Below are 23,418 nucleotides of genomic sequence, written 5' to 3'. Positions count from 1 at the left end.
AGCGGCTGAATCCTAGACACGCTCGTTGGTCGTTGTTTTTCTCTTGTTTTGATTTTGTGGTCTCATACCTGCCTGGTTCGAAGAATGTGAAGGCTGATGCTCTTTCTAGGAGTTTTGTGCCTGACTCTCCTGGTGATTCAGAGCCAGCTGGTATCCTCAGAGAAGCGGTGATTTTGTCCGCCATCTCCCCAGATTTGCGACGAGTGCTGCAGGAGTTTCAGGCGGATAGACCTGACCGTTGCCCACCGGAGAGACTGTTTGTCCCGGATAGATGGACCAGCAGAGTTATTTCCGAGGTTCATTCTTCGGTGTTGGCAGGCCATCCTGGGATTTTTGGTACTAGAGATTTGGTGGCTAGGTCCTTCTGGTGGCCTTCCTTGTCGCGGGATGTGCGTTCCTTTGTGCAGTCTTGTGGAATTTGTGCTCGGGCTAAGCCTTGCTGTTCTCGTGCCAGTGGCTTGTTGTTACCTTTGCCTGTCCCGAAGAGGCCTTGGACGCACATTTCCATGGATTTTATTTCGGATCTCCCTGTCTCTCAGAGAATGTCTGTCATTTGGGTGGTGTGTGATCGTTTTTCTAAGATGGTCCATTTGGTGCCCTTGCCTAAGTTGCCTTCCTCCTCCGAGTTGGTTCCTCTGTTTTTTCAAAATGTGGTTCGTTTGCACGGGATCCCTGAAAATATTGTTTCCGACAGAGGATCCCAGTTTGTGTCTAGATTTTGGCGGACCTTTTGTGCTAAGATGGGCATTAATTTGTCTTTTTCGTCGGCCTTCCATCCTCAGACGAATGGCCAAACCGAGCGCACTAATCAGACTTTGGAAACCTATTTAAAATGTTTTGTTTCTGCTGATCAGGACGACTGGGTGACTTTTTTGCCATTGGCCGAGTTTGCCCTTAATAATCGGGCTAGTTCTGCTACTTTGGTTTCGCCTTTTTTTTGTAATTCAGGGTTTCATCCTCGTTTTTCCTCGGGTCAGGTGGAGCCTTCTGACTGTCCTGGAGTGGATGTTGTGGTGGATAGGTTGCATCAGATTTGGAATCACGTGGTGGACAATTTGAAGCTGTCACAAGAGAAGGCTCAGCGCTTTGCCAACCGCCGTCGCTGTGTGGGTCCCCGACTTCGCGTTGGGGACTTGGTGTGGTTGTCTTCTCGCTTTGTTCCTATAAAGGTCTCCTCTCCTAAGTTTAAGCTTCGGTTTATTGGTCCTTATAAGATTTTGGAAGTCCTTAACCCTGTGTCATTTCGTTTGGACCTCCCGGCATCGTTTGCTATTCATAATGTGTTCCATCGGTCGTTGTTGCGGAGGTATGTGGTGCCTGTGGTTCCTTCGGTTGAGCCTCCTGCCCCTGTGCTGGTTGAGGGAGAATTGGAATACGTGGTGGAGAAGATCTTGGATTCTCGTATTTCTAGACGGAGGCTTCAGTATTTGGTTAAGTGGAAAGGCTATGGTCAGGAGGATAATTCCTGGGTTGTCGCCTCTGATGTTCATGCGGCCGATTTGGTTCGTGCCTTCCATGTGGCTCACCCTGATCGCCCTGGGGGTTTTGATGAGGGTTCGGTGACCCCTCCTCAAGGGGGGGTACTGTTGTGAACTCCGTTTTCAAACTCCCTCTTGTGGTCACAGATGGTATTGTATGACTTTGGTTTTTTGGCTCCCCCTGGTGGTTTGGTTTATTATCCTGCGGGTCTGGCTGGATCAGCTGCCTCGTTATTCACCAGGGAGGCTCCTATTTAGCTCTGCTTCACTTCCACTTGTTGCCGGCTGTCAATGTATTCAGTGCTATTCTGATTACTCCTGACTATCTCGTTTTCTGCCTCTTCAGGATAAGCTAAGTTCTGTTTGAATATTTTTTGCTCATCTGCCTGCAATATGATTTCTGTGTATGATGATGAGTCTAGTCCAGCTTGCTAATATGTGATTTCTTGTTGCTGGTAAGCTCTGGGTACAGAGTTGCTTCCCCCGCACCGTTAGTTGGTGCGGGGGCTCGAGCAATCTCTGCGTGGATATTTTGAATAGGGTTTTTTTATTGACCGCACAGTTCCCTTCCTATTTTCTGCTATCTAGTATTAGCGGGCCTCATTTGCTAAATCTAATTTCATCTCTGTGTTTGTGCTTTCCCCTTAACTCACCATTAATATTTGTGGGGGGCTATTCTATATCTTTGGGGTCATTCCACTGAGGCAAGAGAGGACTTTCTTTCCCTCCAGGAATAGTCAGTTTCTCAGGCCGTGAAGAGACGTCTAGGATTTCAGGTAACGTTCCACGGCTACTTATAGTTGTTTGCGGATAGGATCAGGTTGCGGTCAATCTAGTTACCACCTCCCCCGAGCTAGTCGTCTGTTCAGTTACTTAGCCAGTCCTACCTGTGATCCTTGCCACTAGGATCATAACAGTCCACGCATCGGTGGTGAGGTGGACCTTGCTACTGACGGCGTTCAGTAGCGCGTGTTTTATGTGTCCCTCCGCATGCTTGTGCAGGGCAGGGACAGCTTGCCTGCTGAAGTAAAAGCGGCTGGGCACATTGTACTGTGGGACTGCCAATGACATCAAGTCACGGAAGCTGTCAGTCTCCACCAGCCTGAATGACAGCATTTCCAGTGACAGAAGTTTGGCAATGCCTGCAGTCAGAGCCTGTGCTCGTGGGTGGTTTGACGAGAAAGGCCGCCTTTTCTCCCATGCCTGTACTACCGATGGCTGTAGACTGGGCTGGGAGTGTGAGGATGCCTGGGAACGTGGTGCTGCGGGTGGAATTACAGTGGGTCTCTGGACAACAGGGCCAGAGGTTCTTCCACGGCGATCCTGGGAGGAAGCCGAACCAGCTGCGTGTGAGCTGGAGGAAGAGGCAACACGAGCTGAAGAGGTGGTAACTGCCGCTGTTGGTTGGCCTAGCTCTTCAGTGTGTTTTTCTAACTCCGCCACGTGCCTGGTCCGCACATGTTTCCACATGTTGGAGGTATTGAGGTTGCTGACATTTCGACCTCTTTTGACTTTGTGATGACACACCTTGCATTTGACATAGCAAATGTCATCTGCAACTGTGTCAAAAAAGGACCAGGCACTGCAAGTCTTGGGAGCACCCTTTTTGGCTTTTGAAAGAGACATGCTCCTAACGGGTGCCAAAGTGGAGGCTGCAGGATCCGCAGTCTTCCCCCTCCCTCTTCCTCTTTGGCCCGTTCGGGGAATCTCTTCCTCAGAGCTGCTCCCACCACCTTCCTGTCCCTCACGCCAAGATGGGTCAAGGACCTCATCATCTACACTACCCTCTGCCACCAACTGCTCCTCCTGGGTAGTCTCAGCAGCAGAGCACACACCAGAAAGTGGAACCTGAGTGTCATCAGCGGATGCGTCCTGCGATGTGGTGACCGGAGGCACTGGCCCACCCGCCTCTTCAGAGGAAGAGAGAAAAAGCAGTTGGGCATCACTGCACCCTGCCTCTTCTTCCATTTCTCCAATGCTGCTTGGCTGGCCCCCTGTTTCCAAGCCAAGAAATTCAGAGAACAGAAGTAGAGACGGCTCCTGTCCTGGGCTCTCTGTCTGCCTAGGCAATTTGGCAGGTGGTGAAGAGACAGATGGCTGCTCTCCAGTGCTCTGTGTCTGAGAGGATGTGGCACTAATTGAAGCCGATGCGTTAGCTGCCATGCATCCGTCAACGGCTTCAATTTGTTCTTCACGCAGCAGCGGTGTACGGCGCTCTGCGACAAAGCTGCGCATGAAGGACTGTTCCCTGGTGAAACTGGGTGCTGAGGAGTCACCGGTGCCCGCAGCAGGCACAGAATCCCCACGTCCTCTCCCTGCTCCGCGCCCACGCCCACGTGCCTTACTCCCTGCCTTCTTCATCTTGGTTGACTGATAAAGATAAGCAGAAAAGTACTAACGGGTAACGGCTTTGTGTGCTTATTCCTGAACAGCTCCTAACAGGTATAAGAAACACTAATTTTCTAAAGTGTGGACTAGACTTTAATATGAGCTAATGTGGCCTACACAAATGTAAAGTGGCGTGTTTGGTGAACTTTATTATTTATTTATTTTTGGGGGGCTGAACTGACAACAGAGAGAGCTGCAGTCACACGGAGACCGTGCAGACAGCCGTAAACGGCGCTGCAAGGCCCAAAAACCCTCCTCTACGTTATCCTATGTAGTGTTTTTCCACAAGTTAGCTGGATACGGGTGGAAAGACACTAATAGGAATTTTTTGAAAAAATGTGCAGCAGCCTGCACTACTTAAAACAAAAGGAAAATTGATTTGACGGTATGACGCAGTGAAGAACCCTGAGCTGGATACAACCAGGCTATGGCTGCTCACAGACTACAGGGCGAGCTGCGGTCACACGGAGACCGTGCAGACAGCCGTAAACGGCGCTGCAAGGCCCAAAAACCCTCCTCTACGTTATCCTATGTAGTGTTTTTCCACAAGTTAGCTGGATACGGGTGGAAAGACACTAATAGGAATTTTTTGAAAAAATGTGCAGCAGCCTGCACTACTTAAAACAAAAGGAAAATTGATTTGACGGTATGACGCAGTGAAGAACCCTGAGCTGGATACAACCAGGCTATGGCTGCTCACAGACTACAGGGTGAGCTGCAGTCACACGGAGACCGTGTAGACAGCCGTAAACGGCGCTGCAAGGCCCAAAAAACCTCCTCTACTTTATCCTATGTAGTGTTTTTCCACAAGTTAGCTGGATACGGGTGGAAAGTCACTAATAGGAATTATTAGAAAAAATGAGCAGCAGACTACACTACTTGAAAAAAAAAAAAAATAAATAGAACAGTATGAGGCAATGAACCACCCTCCCTGAACTGAATACAACCAGCTATGGCCTATGGCTGCACACAGACTAGAGAGTGGGCTGCACTCACACACACACACAGACCTTGCAGATCGCTGTGAAAACAGCGCTGCAAGGCAAAAGCAAGGTGATTAGTAGGTGAACACAGCGGTTGCTAAATTAGCCTTGGAAAAGAACAATGAAGCAAATCGCTATCTCTAAACTGGCCCTCAGTCAGCAAACAGCGTCCTGTCACTAACTGAATTCACAGCAGGGGGAGCGCAAAATGGCGCCAGCGACTTTTAAACTGCAGCATGACATCATTTCAGCAGCCAATCACAGCCTTGCCAGTAGTTTCATGCCCTCCATGCTGAACAGGATGTGCCCACACTTGGAATCATTCTCATTGGCTGAATTCGTGCAAATTTGTACAGTTTGAATCCTGGGAACTTCCGATTCCGGTATCCGATACGCGGCAAGTATCGGATCTCGGTATCGGAATTCCGATACCGCTAAGTATCGGCCGATACCCGATACTTGCGGTATCGGAATGCTCAACACTAGTACTGATGCTATCTTTTGGTGTCTTCATTTGGTGTTTTTTAAGTGTGTAAATTTTACTGAACTTTTTCAATAAACTTTGTATAATTATTACTTTTTATAAACGCTCTCGTTGTCCTCCTGTGTTGGTATAGGAGGCGGCAGAGTAGTCAGACAGGCCGGTCCGCAACAAACAGGATACGAGGTACCAGAAGTAACAGCAGAGCACCTAGCCAGAGACAAGCCAGAAGTCAGAGCCAAACGGGAGCGCGGTATCTAAAACGTGAGACGTAAGACGAAGTCGGGGTACAAGCCAGAGAGTCAAAAGCCGGTCAGGGAACGTGGTACAGAGAAGGAAAACAAGAGGCGGGGTCAGAGATCAGGCTGAGACATACACTGCAGGGAACAGGTCTAATACAAATAAGGGAAGTCAGAGGCAGAAGGAACACCAGGTTATACGGGTCAGCTGCTCTAGCGAGGAAGCATTAATTATCACTGACTGGCCAGCAGACTAAATAGGACTTAAACAGCCCAGCCAGCTCCAAAACGAGGCCAAGGGGATTAACTCCGGCATGACCAGTCCAGAGAGGGAACAGCAGAAAACAAACTCCGAACTGGATCATAACACCCAAACCCTTCCATATACGATTGCATATAAACTAGATCAAGGATTTGCCTTGTCCATTCAAGAACTTTTTTTTTTAAGGATTTCCTTTTTTTGGTATGTTTTGGTCATTATCCTATTATGAAGTCCACTCTGCTTCAGTTGTTTGACATATGGTTGTTCCTAAGAGAGGCGGATCACCAATGGAGGCATCTGGCAGCAGCAAACTCACTTCTACCTATTGAGAAGACACACATGCATTGGCCAATTTGAGGTTCATGCCGAACAACAGATCTGCATCCTGGAAGACCAGACAAGGCTACAGATCACAGCAGGGATTGATGGGAGGACATTGTATACGTAGGGTGCAGCCTTGTGGTGTGGCCGGAGGTCTTGCTATGCACTTAGGGCTGCACAATTTTATTTCCATGCTGTCCGATATGCCCACTGTGTAGCCAACCTTAGAAAAGCTGAGATATTCTACTGTAAAGAAAGTGTCACATCAGCTGTCCTTTCCACATAACTTGAGGTGTCTCTAAGTTATCTACACTTGACAGCTGATGTGACACCACACTCATGTTAGTTAGACGATAGTCAACTGAAGAACCACTGTTGACTACTATTGACGGCAAATTGTCCTTCCATTTTCTGTTTCCACTGATTCATTTTTGTTCTGTAGGTGCTTCCTTGAGTTTGACAGGCTCCAAATCAATACATCAAAACTAAAGACCCAATTTGCACCTTTGCTTTGTGTTCTTTGCCTGTTTTTCATTTACACCGTATTATTGTATGTTAATAGCCTTCTTTTTATATATATTCATATATTCACCATTGTGGGCAGGGTTTAGGGTTTCCAGATGTTTTCAGCTGATTCATAAATTGTAACTTTTGAAAAATTAATACAATTTTTCCCCAAATGTGCTCCAGTCTCACCCCGAGTGATTTTATGTACGTCTGAAATTTGTGCACAAATTTTGTGACATTTTAGAGAAACATGTGACTTTTTATTCTAGATATATTAAAAGGGTTTCCCACTGTCTCTATGTAAGGCCTCATTCAGACGTCCATGTTCTGTGTTTTTCACGGATATAACACATACCCATTATAGGCTACGGGTGAAAAATACTGATAATAAAAACGGACCGGACACTGATGACACACCGATCCGAAACGCTGATGACATCGGTACCATTTTTTCACATACGTGTTTAACCCCTTTCTAACCTCGGACCGCATAGTATGTCCGAGGTCAGTTCCCCTGCTTTGATGTGGGCTCCGGCGGTGAGCCCACATCAAAGCCGCGACATGTCAGCTGTTTTGAACAACTGACATGTGCGCGCAATAGCGGCAGGTGGAATCGTGATCCACGTGCCGCTATTAACTAGTTAAATGCTGCTGTCAAATGCTGACAGCGGCATTTAACTACCGCTTCTGGCCATCCGGCCAGAAATGCGCTCATCGCCGACCCCCGTCACATGATCGGGGGTCAGTGATATGTCACCATAACAACCAGAGGTCTCCTTGAGACCTCTATGGTTGTTGATGCCGGCTTGCTGTGAGCACCACCCTGTGGTCGGCGCTCATAGAAAGCCTGTAATTCTAGTACATAGAGGCGATATATGCTTGCTTCTATGTAGCAGAGCTGATCGATTTGTGCCAGCTTTTAGCCTCCCATGGAGGCTATTGAAGCATGGCAAAAGTAAAAAAAAAAGTTAAAAAAAATATGAAATAAATAAAAAAAACATTAAAGTTTAAATCACCCCCCTTTCGCCCCATTCAAAATAAAACAATAAAAATAAAATCAAATATACACATATTTGGTATCACCGCGTTCAGAATCGCCCGATCTATCAATAAAAATAAGGATTAACCTGATCGCTAAACGGCATAGTGAGAAAAAAATTTGAAACGCCCGAATTACGTTTTTTTGGTCGCCGCGACATTGCATTAAAATGCAATAAAGGGTGATCAAAAGAACATATCTGCACCAAAATGGTATCACTAAAAACAACAGCTCGACGCGCAAAAAATAAGCCCTCACCCAACCCCAGATCACGAAAAATGGAGACGCTACGGGTATTGGAAAATGGAGCAAATTTTTTTTTTTTTTAGCAAAGTTTGGAATTTTTTTTTCACCACTTAGATAAAAAATAACCTAGACATGTTTGATGTCTATGAACTCGTAATGACCTGGAGAATCATAATGGCAGGTCAGTTTTAGCATTTAATGAACCTAGCAAAAAAGCCAAACAAAAAACCCGCATGGGATTGCACTTTTTTTGTAATTTCACTGCACTTGGAATTTTTTTCCCATTTTCTAGTACACGACATGGTAAAACCAATGATGTCGTTCAAAAGTACAACTCGTCCTGCAAAAAAATAAGCCCTCACATGGCCATATTGATGGAAAAATAAAAAAGTTATGGCTCTGGTAAGGAGGGGAGCGAAAAACGAACATGGAAAAACGGAAAATCCCAAGGTCATGAAGGGGTTAAACCCAGACGTATGAATGAGGCCTTAGGGCAGGTCTTCATGAACTGAGAAGCTCCTGTTTCCATAAAATGGCTTTTGATAGAAGAGCATGTGACTAGATCAGTCCAGGCACTAACAAGAAAAAGTGACCCAAACCCAATTGAAGACAAAATTTTGATTTTGTGCAAAATGCGTGAACCACGTGCTCCATTTTAAAGCGTGCAGTGTAAAAAACGTTAAGGAATACCAGAAGACAAAAAAAGAAAAGTGACTGAAAAAACACAAAAATGCTGAATCGAGCCCTGAGTCTGTAAATTCAGCCCAGAAAATATGTCCGCTCTCTTTAGTATATGCACCAGGTGTTGTTATTGTAATTTTTGTTTTACAATGGTTCAGCACCCTCAGTAATTTCAGTGATTTACCCGTCTCCTATAAGTGAAATTCACAATTGTGCAAGTTTGGCCCCAGTGCACCTGGAAATCATTTTAGGCAGGGAGCTGTGGTGCTGCGCAGTGGGAACATTGCTGCCAGTGAACATGCTGCTGTTTACACAGTTGGCTGCTAAATCCCAGGGATTTCCTTGCACTTCTAGTGACAACACCTGGGGTTTAACTCTAGGAACAAAATCCCATGTGAAGTATTTTGCTTCTGGAATTAAAATAACAATATTTTTGCCATCCTAGAACTACTGCTGTTAAAATCCTGCACCAAGAGTCAAGAAGTGCAAAAGTACTAGAAGAATAGAAAGCCACATTTCCATAGGATTTAGCTGGTGTACTGTACAAAGCGGAGGATCTCTGGAGTTCTTACAGGGAGGAGGGCAATTTTTTGGACATTTGGTACACACATTTAAAGGATTTCCATTACATAGCCCTTCTTAATGTATAGACATTTTGTGGACATATTAGTCATGTTCAGCTGAAGAGGGAGAGCGCACTTCATGGGACGCCCTCCATTAGTTAATGCCATGCCCAGCGCAGCTCAAGGCTCTGTAGGTCTGTATGGTTCCTCAGTGTGATGTTTCATGCAAAAATATGTATTTGTAAAATGAGATGCATATGGATATACAGCGTGGTGTCCATATTTTGGATCTATGTGATATACACCAGACATACAGATGTATATAGTAAGCTTATTTTTGGCATCTTGTCTATGTATGGTACAAAACTGAAGAGCAGAAGGAGGAGGATATATTTGAATACAGATGTAAAGATCACAGACACAGAGGGTGCGACTGTGACAGTGATGGGCCTGTGCAGGAAGGGAGAGGCCTGCTGACGCCAGCACCAGTTTCACCCGGATATGCTTCCTCAGATGCACATTCATCTGAAATGTACTGCGATGCAGAGATCCGCTGGATCCCAGCACTGCAAAACGTGCTGAAGGACAATCTAAGGCCAGCAGCAGACGTTGGCTTACCCGTGATAGGTGGCTATGGAAGGGCGCCATGCCACTCTGCCCGTGACGGCACCCTGAAGTCAGCTGTCGGTGCTCTGGCTATAGATGAGGATGCCGGAAGTCATGGGAGCGAAGGTCAGAGTAATCATTTGTTTCTTTTTAAAATATGCTGGAGAGGGTTGTGTGCATTTATTTATTTTACTCATCTATATAGCGCCATTAATTCCACCAATTTACAGACATTATTGGCACTGTCCCCGATGGGCCTCACAATCTAAATTTCTTTGGAATGTGGGAGGAAACCGGAGTACCCAGAGGAAACCCATGCAAACATGGGGAGAACATACAAACTCCTTGCAGATGTTGTCCTTGGTAGGATTTGAACCCAGGACCCCTGCGCTTCAAGGCTGCAGTGCTAACTACTGAGCCACCATGCCGCCTCTAGCTTTACCCCAGGAAGGGGCCCAGGATGGGGGGCATTACTACTGGAAGGGCCCAGGATGAGGAACATTATTTCTGGAAGGGGCCAGGATGGGGGACGCTATTATAATAAAGGACCCAGGACAGAGAACATTATTACATGATGGGGAACATTATGCCAGTTTAAGGAGCTAGGCAACTGAGAAGACGCAAACAGTTAATGCCCAACAGAGTGTCTGCAAGTGAACACCGCCATCTGCTGGTCAAAGATGATAGAGAAAGGGAAAGCAGAAAGATTTACATTAGTAACTCACGAGTGAAGTGTATGTTCCCTCAGGGAAGACACGACAGCTGTGGCGCAGTTAATAATTATAAAAGGCCCGGGAAGGCCGAGAAGGGGTGGAGTCGGCACCTGGACCTGTAGCAGCATGATTGTGTGAGAAGTGGAGTTAGCTTAAAGCTGACATTACGAGAGACCAGACCCGAGTAAAGGAATTAAGAGACCAGACCCAAGTGAAGACCTGAGAGAGATCAGACCCAAGAGAAATCAGATAAAGTGGAGACCCAATAGAGATCAGACCCAAGAGAGACTAAACACAAGTGGAGACACGAAAGCAAACAGGCCCGAGTGAAGACCAGAGAGAGACCAGAGACGGGAAGGCCGAGAAGGGGAGGAGTCGTCACCTGGACCTGTAGCAGCATGATTGTGTGAGAAGTGGAGTTAGCTTAAAGCTGACATTACGAGAGACCAGACCCGAGTAAAGGAATTAAGAGACCAGACCCGAGTGAAGACCTGAGAGAGATCAGACCCAAGAGAAATCAGATAAAGTGGAGACCCAATAGAGATCAGACCCAAGAGAGACCAAACACAAGTGGAGACACGAAAGCAAACAGGCCCGAGTGAAGACCAGAGATGGGAGAGATGAGTGAAGACCAGAGATGGGAGAGATGAGTCAAGTGAGCAGAGTCAGGGCCGTGAGAGAGACAACTTGGCCGCAGCAGAGGGACATTCATTTGTGCCATCACTTCCCGTGTATGCATACAGTACAAAGTGGAGACCGGGGACATGCTTCAGGCAATAGAGGCAGCCAGCATGCCGAATGTGCTGAGTAACCCACCAATTTGGGTCTTGCAGCCTAGCAGGTAGTATCGTCGACCCCACCTTTAGGGCCTGTGTGACATTTGGCTTTGCCTAGAGAGTGATGACAATGATGGGCCTGAAAGTGATAGTCTTAATACGCTAGTCAAAAGGGTGACACTAACACCTCACGGGCAAACCTGTTAACACGAGAATGAGGGACATTATACCAGGATGGGGGATATTGGTATAGCTTTGGGCTCAGGATCGGGGCATAGTGTTACCAGAAGGGCTCAGGATGGGAATATTATTATTGGTAGGATCCCAGGATGGGGGACATTATTCCTGGAAGGGGCCCAGGTACCATACGACATTTCAGGAAGCAGGTAAGACAAGGGACGTTATTACATGAGGGTGACTATGTATGTCTTTATAGGATCTAGAATGCTTTAAGGGCCCATTCATCTACAAATATGCAGGTGGAGGCCCATGCCCTAATTTTGCACTGGGGCATATTCACGCACAGTGTAGAACGTACTAAGTGCAACACAAAGGGGAAAGGGAACCAAACACTAGGGAAGGGAGGAGTGGAGACCCCTAGACAGATATAACGTCACCCTGTCTGTTCTATCGTCCCTACATAGGTTCCACATCTATCGCTGAGCGGGATTACTTAATCCCTGCACCAGGGAAGACAGGATGAGCGCTAGTCAATCTTCACTATCGGGATAGATATCCTTACAACTGGGATAGACAAATGAGACAAGGGAACACTTAGCTTGAGAAGACTCAGAGAAACACCAACATCCTCCAAACTCCAAAAGGACGATAGCAGAGCTCCAAGCCTCAACAGGGAAATGCAAATGGAAATATTACCCACAACTCCCAACTGGAAGTTAGAAGTTATAAACACCCAGGTCCAGCTGTGGCCATTAGCACTGGGGGAGGTGGCCACTAGTCTGCAAAGCAAACTACTGAAACCTTCTGCAGACAGAAGCAGTGCAATGGTCTACACCCTCTGACACACACATCACTCTGCAGTTGATTTTTTTTCTATGTAAGAGATGATCTTTTATGTCTTTGTATACTACTTATGTGAATGAATGTAAATGTTTAATTATATAAAGAATTTTGATTGAATATAGTGGTACACCCATGGACTATATCACCTTCAACTTCATACTGCATTAATAGGACATACTGTACAATGTCTTCAAGTCCTAGAAGCCCCTTTCATATGTCTAAAATACATAAGTTTTATGTACTTGCTAAAGGGAGTATCTCATGGACTGAACTCCAGATGGACAGCTTGTCACCCTTGGATATGTCTGTAGGACTTCATGATCATCTATTATCACCAGGTGAAGCTTAGTTTGACCATGCATTTTCCATGTGAGTAAAATATGCTGGCCACTGAAATGAAAGGCTAACCATGTAAAAATTGGACTGGGTCTGTCAGGTTACCTTTTAGGATTTGCTTTCATCAGCTTTTCGGCAACACAAAATGACCGCCAATTAGCTACCGGATGGCTGATCAGCAGTCAGTTAATTGCCTGTTTATAGAGGTCAGCCCAGCTTCCGATACACTCTGACCCATCTGTGATACATCTCTTACTACTTTTATGCTGCCAGTGTTCTCCGCATTGTGAGTCCTGTTTAGACAAGACAATATGCTGCCAAGAACCAAACTAAAAGTTCACTTCACCGAATGAACATTTTCCTCTAAATAGATCCAGAGATATGGTCTTTTTTATTTTGTGCTAATTTTTGTTGTCTTTATAAGGGGGCATGGTTCACAGATTATATGGAGGGGGTGTCTTTAGATGCTCTGTATTATTGCTCTGTGAGCTGCTCCTTCTTGGAAAGACCATAAAAGTAGCTCTAAATCAAATGGCCTATATCTATGGAAAATTCTGGTGGATAAAAAAAAAATTGGAACAACTCAGGAGAGCAGGAGGAATATAATAACAGCACAATCTGGTCATTTTTGACCTGGTGACAGTGTCTCTTTAATTCTCAGACAAGTCTTAGAAATGAGGATGTAACCAGTTTGGACTTGGGTACCAAGGGTCCACTATTAGAATGGATACCCAAGGTTCATTTTATTGCTAAATGCAGATGTTACTTGACCCTTCTTCATAAATTCTAGTCCAATAAATTGTCTATGCATTTGAATGGAAAGATGCTTGTGTTTTCAAACTTATTGTTAATGGCCTTAGGATTTTTTGTAGGTAAACACCATTGCTCAGCAGTCAGCAGGACCTTTATTGTCCTAAAGTAATGAAGTAATCAGTACACAGCAGGAAGACCACAGCTCTGCAGACCGCATAGTGGCTGTTTAGGGTACTTCAGCACCGCTTCCATTCACGCGAATGAGTGCTGGGCTGCAGACCCACTACCACACTGTGTACCGAGTTGTGGGGTTGCTGCTCCAGATACTGTGTACTTCAGGCCACCGTTGGACACGGTAACAGCTGAATGTTGGGTGTGTCGCATCTTCACCGATCTGATGTTTAAGATAGGCCATCGGTATCAGTCCTGGACAACCTCTTTAAGCAAGAGCAAAAAGCGTTAAGATGATTGGGGCCATGTTGAGATGCCAGGGTCTGGGGGGGGGGGGGGGGGGTTGTTTCTTAGTGGTTTGTTACTGCTCCTTTAAGTCACCTAAGCTTTCGAATATGCAGAATAAAATGGGCGATTTGTTAAATATATGAAATGTTGCATACTAACTCTGTATATACAATCATATAAAAAAAACTAAACACCACAACAAATAATGAGGGTAGCAAAAAATTTATTGAAAATAATATACAAACAAAAAAAATATAAAATAGGGGTATGACAAAATGAACCAGTGGTGGATGGCACCACTGAAACCAGAACCCAGTCAGACATAGACAATAGTAAAAGAGAAAACACTCACAGGCTCCAAATAGTAGTGCAAAATCACAAAGGGTGAAGATATATGGGAGAGGCTGTAGACCACCCCCAAAATTGGAAGCAGACTGGAACCGTTGAGGTCTTAAGTAAATATAAAGATAATACCTGACTGAGTGCTGGAGTTCCGAGATGCCACCGGGGACGGTGGCATCTCGGAACTCCAGCACTCAGTCAGGTATTATCTTTATATTTACTTAAGACCTCAACGGTTCCAGTCTGCTTCCAATTTTGGGGGTGGTCTACAGCCTCTCCCATATATCTTCACCCTTTGTGATTTTGCACTACTATTTGGAGCCTGTGAGTGTTTTCTCTTTTACTATTGTCTATGTCTGACTGGGTTCTGGTTTCAGTGGTGCCATCCACCACTGGTTCATTTTGTCATACCCCTATTTTATATTTTTTTTGTTTGTATATTATTTTCAATAAATTTTTTGCTACCCTCATTATTTGTTGTGGTGTTTAGTTTTTTATATGATTGTCTATCAAACTCTGGCACCTTCAGTTATCTTTTCTGCACCATCCTCTGATTTTCTTGGGGTGCAGGCCTTGTGTTTTTGATTGATAACTCTGTATATAGTGCATCAAGTGTACTGTGCTACGCATTGCGTGTGCGTGTGTGTGTGTGGAGGCCAGGGGGCCCAGCCCCTGCTTCGATGTGTCTGTGTTCACGAGCAGCTTAATTGTTATGGACCTGGTGTTTAGGAGCACCCAGAATGACCTGATGAGTAAACTAGTAATCGGAACAAGCTCTGGGAAAGTGGGAACTCTGCTGACCGCAAACCCTACTCCTATCACACAAACTAGAAATAGCCGTGGAGCGTACCTAACTCTCCCTAGACGCCTCTTCACAGCCTAAGAGCTAACTACCCCTAAAGATAGAAATAGAAGCCTAACCTTGCCTCAGAGAAATTCCCCAAAGGTAAAGGCAGCCCCCCACATATATTGACTGTGAGTTAAGAGGAAAGTCACAAACACCGGAATGAAACAGGTTTTAGCAAAGGAGGCCAGACTTCACTAAAATAGTCAGAGGATAGCAAAGGGAACTTATGCGGTCAGCACAAAAGACTACAAAAAACCACGCAGAGTAAGCAAAAAGACTCCCCACACCGACTCACGGTGTGGAGGTGCCACTCTGCACCCCAGAGCTTCCAGCTAGCAAGGGAATATCATGATAGCAAGCTGGACTGGAAATTAGCAGTACTAAGAAATATATTCAGGAAGCAGTAACAACAAATGAACTAGCAAAGACAGCTTCTGCTGGAGTAGACAGGTCCTCAGAGAAGTCCAAGAGAGATCTGAACCAATACTGAAACATTGACAGCTGGCATCAAGTAACGATCTGAGTGGAGTTAAATAGAGAAGCCAGCAAGCAATAAACGAGAGCAGCTGACAAAGCCAACCTCAGTGACCAGCAGTTCCACTCAAAGCCACCAGAGGGAGCCCAAGAGCAGAGCTAACCAAAGTACCATTCATGACCACAGGAGGGAGTACGAGAACGGAATTCACAACACTTAATGCCCTCGCTGGCTTTACGGACGGGCAAGTGAGATACACTATATGGACAAACATAGTGGCCTCATATACACATGACACCTACAGGACATTTCATGATATCCCATCTTAAATCCATAGGTATCAATGTGGAGCTTGTGAATAGAACAGGTTCCACTAAAGGGAGGCTTACTGCACAAGTTCTTCTGCACCAATCTCCTCTAACCGTGCCTTTATGGACCTTGCTTTTTGCACTGCGGTAGTCACAGGGAGCTAGACCTTTCATAAATTATTCTCACAAAGTAGAAAGCATACACTTGTCTACTAAAGCATCCAGATTTCCATCCACTGAGTGGCTTCCACCAACCCTTGAGAAACACCCCAACAGCCTTATACCCTACATCTGGTGAGAAGAAATTTCATAACTGACCTTTTACACCTGCGATATTCTATTACTGTACCACTCACTGAGCTCTTTAGGACAAGCTATTCCAGAAGGAGACTAAGTGCCGCCGGCACTTGGGATCGGAGTATGCGGCTGCATGTATTTCTATGCAGCTGAACGCTCCGGTCCAAACCGCCGGGTATTGAGGCGAGAGACTTGCGCAAGTTTCTCGCATTGCAGTTGCAAATGGGACACCGGCCTAACTCCCAAATAGAATAAATTGCTGTTTGCCAACTTTTTGCCCACCGTTGGTTCTCTCTTGTGTTCTGTATGAAAGAGCTTCCGACTAACTTCACTAGCAGCAGTGTTTTTTTTTTGTTTTGTTTCAGCAGTCTGAACATTAGACATGACAGATCTTTCTCTTCTACATAATCGTTTGGGGATATTGAGTAGGACCCCACAATTGTAACCCAATTTGGAGAGGAAGAATACCTACACCAGCATATCAAAGTCCATCAGTTCACGTCAGCGTGCCCATCGCAGGCGGCTCATATCATTGCTTTACACTGCTCCATCTGTGGAGGAGGAAGAGGGTGCTAGTCACCATGGGAGAAGAATCTCCAACCTCACCCCCCATTGTGTACGTGAAGAGCAGCAAGATGTAGAGCGGAATACAGGACATTACAGGATAGGAGACATTATTAAAGGGGTGGGAGTCACTATTACTATATGGGGTTAGTTGTAAGACATTACAAAATTTCTCAAAATAATGAAAAAAAAAAAAAAAAAAAAAATGGACAAAAGATATTTTGCCCGTGAAAATGCGGTTTTATATAAAAACTAAAAGTAAACAAAAAAAAAAAAAACAAACAAATTGTTCTGGCATGCCCCATTCAGTGTAACCCAAGCTATAAAAATAAGTACATACACGGGATCAGTGAAAATATCATCTTGACCCCGCGAATGTATTTTTTTTTCTGTATGCGGCCCATTACCCAGCAGAATTTGAGACTCCTGTTCCCACTAACATTGGCGGATTGGGCTCACATTATAATAAGGTGTGTGCCCTAATTGTTAGCTCTAGGACCCATAGTAGACAGATTCCAATAGATGGAGCACAGACTAATCTGGATATTAAGAGTGACATTTGAGACTGCAGAGTGTAATGTTTGTACAGTGATACAGCCACATTAACAATGGTAAGCCCTCCAGACCAACCCAAAATAAGTTCCCTTAGCTTCTGCATAAGCCTCTTACTATGCAAATCCGTTGGTCATCCGCACCTTAGTGGACACCTATTGTTCTGGAGAGACCAGATAGCATCAAGACAAAAAGTCCCCAATTTTCTTAGTGTGGAGTAATTAGACCCAAGCCCTTCTTTGGGAGCACCTGGACTGCTAAAGCCAAATGACTTCACCTTTGCCAGAGGGGGGCTGGCTGTGCACACAATAGACTGATTCTGGCCACAAAGAAGCAATTACCAGAGAACAGTACACAATGAAAAGCATTGATTATCAATGTGTAGCTCCTCCTGACGGTCTACAGATAATGGAAAACCACTGGCTAGCAGAGTTTGTAAAAGCTATAAGCCAGCAATAATCCCAACTACAATTTGTATTGTCCAGGGTACCAATTAATAACAAACAATTGATAACAGTACATCAGTTTTATTTTACTGTAAAAAATAAAGTGCAATTAAGGATCAGTTCACACACAACTATAGCACTCTCCACTAAGCGCTATGTCAAAATCCCCAAAAATGATTCAGATGGGATCCCAGACGGAGCCAAGTGTTTCATTGGAACTGAGCAAGCCCCTGTGGACACAGTCTGGCCTCCGTCCTGGCAGCATTCGGCTTTTTTTCCCCCAGACATGTACAAATACAACCAAGTTATTGTGTATGTCTGAAAAATGCGAATACTCCTAGGACGAAGGTCGGTGTCCACAGCTTCATTGAAGTAAATGGCTCCATCTGGGTTACGGTCAGAAGAACGGGGGTGGGAAATAATGGGGATTTCAACAGACTTAATGGTCTGCAGAAATTATCCCCTGACTAATTGGTACATTCTTCTATAAGGGGGCCCATGTCTGAATCAGATATCTGCAAACCTTCCATTTTGACAAAAAAAAAAAAAATGCAACATGCATCAAATTTGCACTGTGGGCACAAGGCCCATGTAAACCTCCAACCATAAAGAAGCGGTCGTGATGAATTACTAAACCTTAAAATGTTAAAAAAAACACGACTTACAGTTTAAAAAAGAAAAAAAAGTAAGACATTCTAATCAAGGAATTACTGATAAATATAGGCTAGATTTTTACTTCTTAACACAATTTGCGCCAAGACTTTGGAGGACTCAGCCTCTAAGCACAAGAGTCATTTGTAAAAACATTTATGCCAGCCCCAAAAAAGACAGAACATGCGGCATTTACATATTCTGCGTTAACCATTGCCATAAAATCTTCCCCCAATAAAACCAGGCCATGTCACTGTCCTCTGAGGCCATTGTCCATTTTGGTAAAATATAAAAAGCTCCTTAGTGGGTTCAACATTAAGAAGGCGAGTCATCTGGCACAATGCGGTCTATATGTTGGGTCACTGGGAGGTAGGTTGTAGATTGGGGGTAACAGCTCCTGGCATCAATGTAAGAAGCTGGTGCCATTAATATGGCGTGCTCTCCTGGCACAGCATAGTTAATGAACGGTGGCTGCAAGAAAGGAGCGGCAGATGGAGCGGCATGCAAAAACTGTGCATTTGGTGGACATGACATGATTGGAAAGGCTTGTGGCATGTTCATATACAAATTAAGATTTTCAGCTCCCAGAGGACATAGATTTTGTGGGCGAGCACCTAGGGACCCACGGGGGGCAGAGTTTGAGCTGGAACTGGAGTGCCTTGAGATATCGGTAGATGGTTCTGTATCCAACAGCCGGCTTTGTTGTGCAGGACCGTTGATCCGGGTTTCTTCCTCAGGTCCAAGACATCTGCAGCAGCATACTCCTACAAGAGCACCCACGATGACAAAGCTCACAAATATGGTGCCAACCAGAAGAAAAGGAAGGTAGGTGGGCACTGGAAGAGAAAAGGTTAAGATGTTGGGTTAGACTGTAAAAACTGTAAAATAGATATAAAATGGTACAGTTACAAAGTACATAAAAGTTTAACTTAAATAAAAATCTATTGGCTTTATAATTCAAATACATGTTGGGCAGCTCTTGTCAAACTAAAAATATGGCACGTCAAAAATCTGATACCATATCTCAAAAGGTCTGGGCTCAATGTATGCAAATTTGTACCGTATTATTTCAATGGTTGCCCACTGAGGCTCAATCTTTGCTGGAATCCCTAGCACTGGGAGAAAAAAAAAAAAAAAACAAAAACAAAAAAAGACACCAAAAATGCATCGCTACCTGCATGGATGCTACAAGGATTCTTTTGGAACATGTCAGATCCATTTTATGTTATGGACAAGTTAAATCTGTACATCAGGGTTTCCAGCATTTAAAGCAGACAAATCATTACAATACCAGAACGAGTTTCAAAAGTGCATAAAAGCTATACTGTGTGAACCTGCAGAAGGAAAGATGCCATCTCTGCATATAAATATTATCCTCATATGCCACAATAATGCAAAAAATTTATCACATACTGAAATAAGTCTTCAAAGATGAGTTAAATATCAGTACCAAACACATAAAGACCACAATGCATGTATCATGACTCCAATGTTTGTGGTATGTCTGGCGCTGACCTTACCAATGCACAGATTATTTTCTCCCCTTGGGGGTTAGTTCAGTTGTTATTGGGCCACATCTCACATAATATCTGCAATGACTAGAATGGACAGATCTGATGCAAACACTTCAGGGAATCCTCCATTGATTTGAATACGACTTGCACAAATCTATGTTCTTACCGTCGAACAAAAAAATTTAAATGAAAACAAGCGATTTTCAGCAGCAGAATTTTCTGCAATAAATCTGCCACATGTGAATTAGTTTCAACTAAGAAAAAAAAAGGGGAAAACAAGTCCGCGAACCGCTAAAGCTGGCCATTTTGGTATCATACACATATCTGCACACTGCTGGCATTACATTATATTAATAGCACAGTCTGGGACTCACCTGCAGCTGGTATCTCAATGGCTGGCCCTCCTTCCTTGAACATGTCTTCATGCTCCTCACTAGGGCACAGACCCTGGTCCAGTCTGGACTCACTGGCAGTGCAGCAGTACCGTAGTTTACAGGCCCCACAACAGTAGGTAGCTTCTACATGGTCATAGCTCTCTGGGCACTGAAACCCTGGGTGCCAACTTCCAAAGTTGTCTGACCATCCATGGCAGTACTCTCCAAACTGTGCCCAAGAAGCACTTACATGGAGCAACAGGATAAACAAAGGGCCCATGGTGCAAGCTGAGGAGTAATTGCTGAGTGCTGTAGGGGGTAGATGAGTTTTATCAGCTGCTGCTATAACCCGCCTTCCCTGGAAGGGAGTGTCAGTCACCTCAGCCCCAGACACTGCACCCTACCCCCCAGTGCCACTTATCATGGAGACATCTGCCCCACAGAGCTGCCATGGGGAGACGAGGATTGCACTTCACAAACAACTGTAGACTTTGTACAAACTCTGCAAGATCCAAAATTGATGGTAATCTGCTCATAATTTGCCATCATTGTCTGGATGGTCCATGAAGTTACAGATTGATGGCAGCCCTGAAATCAATACAGATGGGCAAAGGTCGTGTGGGCAAAGATTGCTATTCTGCAGCAAATTACACGTGGACGGGGTGTCGACACACAAGATACTGCGACATCAACCAGCAAGTTGCCAAAAATCTATCTAGTTTCGGCCTTATGAGACTTGTCGCGGTACCTCATTGTCTCACAATTCAGCCCTATTTACTTACATTACGCTGGGCCATAGCCTTGGCATACAGTGATATTTGGCCTCACAACCTGTGTCACATCCGAAGTTGCTATGTAGCCCAGTCTTAGGCAGGTGCTGACGGCTACAGACATTCTTATCCGAAAATCGGACAATTACACAAATCACTCTCTGTGCAGGGCCGTCCGATGATTTACACAGTCTCATTGACTTGCATGGCCGAGTGCAATCCGAATATCAGATCAAACTCGGACATGCGTTTTTTTTTTCCTCAGAGAGTCATGTGCACGGACTCACAGACTAACATTGGTCCGAGTGTGAACCTATGTTTTGTACAAGTCATAAAAACATCACTTATACATTCATAGTAATGGCGGTAATAAACCAGGATTTCTGCATACAAATGAAGGCTATGGCGACGCGCTATAACAAGTCTATGAGCAGTGGCTTCACATTTGCCTGACTAGCTGTCGCACCACAGTCTTACAGCTGTGCTTTGGCTGTTCTGTACAGACCTGTGTCGCTGTGTAACCCGGGCCTAATAAGGGTGTGTGTCCACGTTCAGGAAACGCTGCGTGTTTGAGGCTGCGCAGAGCCGCAGCGTCAAACACGCAGCGTCCAGATGTTACAGCATAGTGGAGGGGATTTTATCAAATCCCATCTCCACTATGCGTGGTAACACGGACCCGGCGGCCCTGCGATTCCGGACATGCTGCGCGTCATTTAAGATCGCAGCATGTCCGTGTACCTTGCGGTGATGCTGCGCCGCCGCCAGGTAAATCACAGGGCCCTATGTGTGGGGTGCGATGATTCCAGATGTGTGCAATGAGCACATCCGGCATCATCGCGTCTACAGAAGGGGGCGGAGCGGGTTTGCCGCTCCGTCCAAACCGCCGGCCATCCTGAAGGTGGACACATACCCTAAGGCCGGCCTCACACTCAGCGTATGTAAATACGGTCCGTTTATTACGGCCGTAATACGCAGAAAAGTCCCCAAAATAGTGGTCCGTATGTCATCCGTAGGCAGGGTGTGTCAGCGTATTTTGCGCATGGCATCCTCCGTATGTAATCCGTATGGCATCCGTACGGCGATATTTTCTCGCAGGCTTGCAAAACCGACATCTAATGGATTTATGTGCTCAAATGTTCGTTAAAAAATATATACAGTATATATATATATATATATATATGTATATATATATATATATATGTCATTGAGACACATATATATATATTCTGTATTTATATTTAATTCAGCGCGATATATGTGAAAAGCCGGTAATTCAATTGCCGGCTTTTCATTTCTCCTTCCCAAACCCGACAGGATATGAAACATGGTTTACATACAGTAAACCATCTCATATCCCTTTTTTTTTTGCATATTCCACACTACTAATGTTAGTAGTGTGTATGTGCAAAATTTGGGTGCTGTAGCTGCTAAAATAAAGGGTTAAATAGCGGAAAAAATTGGCGTGGGCTCCCGCGCAATTTTCTCCGCCAGAGTGGTAAAGCTAGTGACTGAGGGCAGATATTAATAGCCTAGAGAGGGTCCATGGTTATTGGCCCCCCCTGGCTACAAACATCTGCCCCCAGCCACCCCAGAAAAGGCACATCTGGAAGATGCGCCTATTCTGGCACTTGGCCACTCTCTTCCCACTCCCGTGTAGCGGTGGGATATGGGGTAATGAAGGGTTAATGTCACCTTGCTATTGTAAGGTGACATTAAGCCAGATTAATAATGGAGAGGCGTCAATTATGTCACCTATCCATTATTAATCCAATTGTATGAAAGGGTTAAAAAACACACACACACACATTATTAAAAATAATTTTAATGAAATAAACACACAGGTTGTTTTAATATTTTATTGCTCTCTCAATCCACCTGAAGACCCTCGCTTGGCAAAATAATAAACCAACAATATACATACCTTCTGATGAACTGTCACGTCCCACGAAGTAAATCCATCTGAAGGGGTTAAATCCATTTACAGGCAGGAGCTGTGTTAAAGCACTCGCTCGTACCTGTAAACCCCGGGTGCTGAAAGGAAAGCTGGGTGATCTGTACTTACATTGAGTCACGGTGAGGCGCCCTCTGCAGGATGAACTCACATGAACTCGAGCGTGGGAACTTTTCCAAGGCTGCAGTTCATGAGAACATCCAGCAGAGGGCGCCTCACCGCGACTCAATGTAAGTACAGATCACCCAGCTTTCCTTTCAGCACCCGGGGTTTACAGGTACGAGCGAGTGCTTTAGCACAGCTCCTGCCTGTTAATTGATTTAACCCCTTCAGATGGATTTACTTCGTGGGACGTGACAGTTCATCAGAAGGTATGTATATTGTTGGTTTATTATTTTGCCAAGCGAGGGTCTTCAGGTGGATTGAGAGAGCAATAAAATATTAAAACAACCTGTGTGTTTATTTCATTAAAA

The 23,418-nt window shown here is 44.9% G+C and overlaps 1 protein-coding gene across 1 annotated transcript; it reads right to left on the bottom strand.

Moving 5' to 3' along the window:
- Positions 1–17,750: 17,750 nt before the first annotated feature.
- LOC143805574 (protein shisa-1-like) lies at positions 17,751–20,721 on the bottom strand. The gene is made up of 2 exons (XM_077285072.1): positions 20,225–20,721; positions 17,751–19,172 (listed from the first exon to the last, which is right to left on the bottom strand). The coding sequence occupies exons 1-2, from the start codon at positions 20,502–20,504 to the stop codon at positions 18,652–18,654; spliced, it is 801 nt and encodes a 266-aa protein (XP_077141187.1). The 5' UTR covers positions 20,505–20,721; the 3' UTR covers positions 17,751–18,651.
- Between the last annotated feature and the right edge of the window lie 2,697 nt (positions 20,722–23,418).

The sequence above is a fragment of the Ranitomeya variabilis genome, chromosome 2, assembly GCF_051348905.1.
Source record: "Ranitomeya variabilis isolate aRanVar5 chromosome 2, aRanVar5.hap1, whole genome shotgun sequence".
Classification (NCBI taxonomy): domain Eukaryota; kingdom Metazoa; phylum Chordata; class Amphibia; order Anura; family Dendrobatidae; genus Ranitomeya; species Ranitomeya variabilis.
Note: the sequence above shows the minus strand (reverse complement) of the source record. Positions and strands in the feature narration are given on the sequence as shown.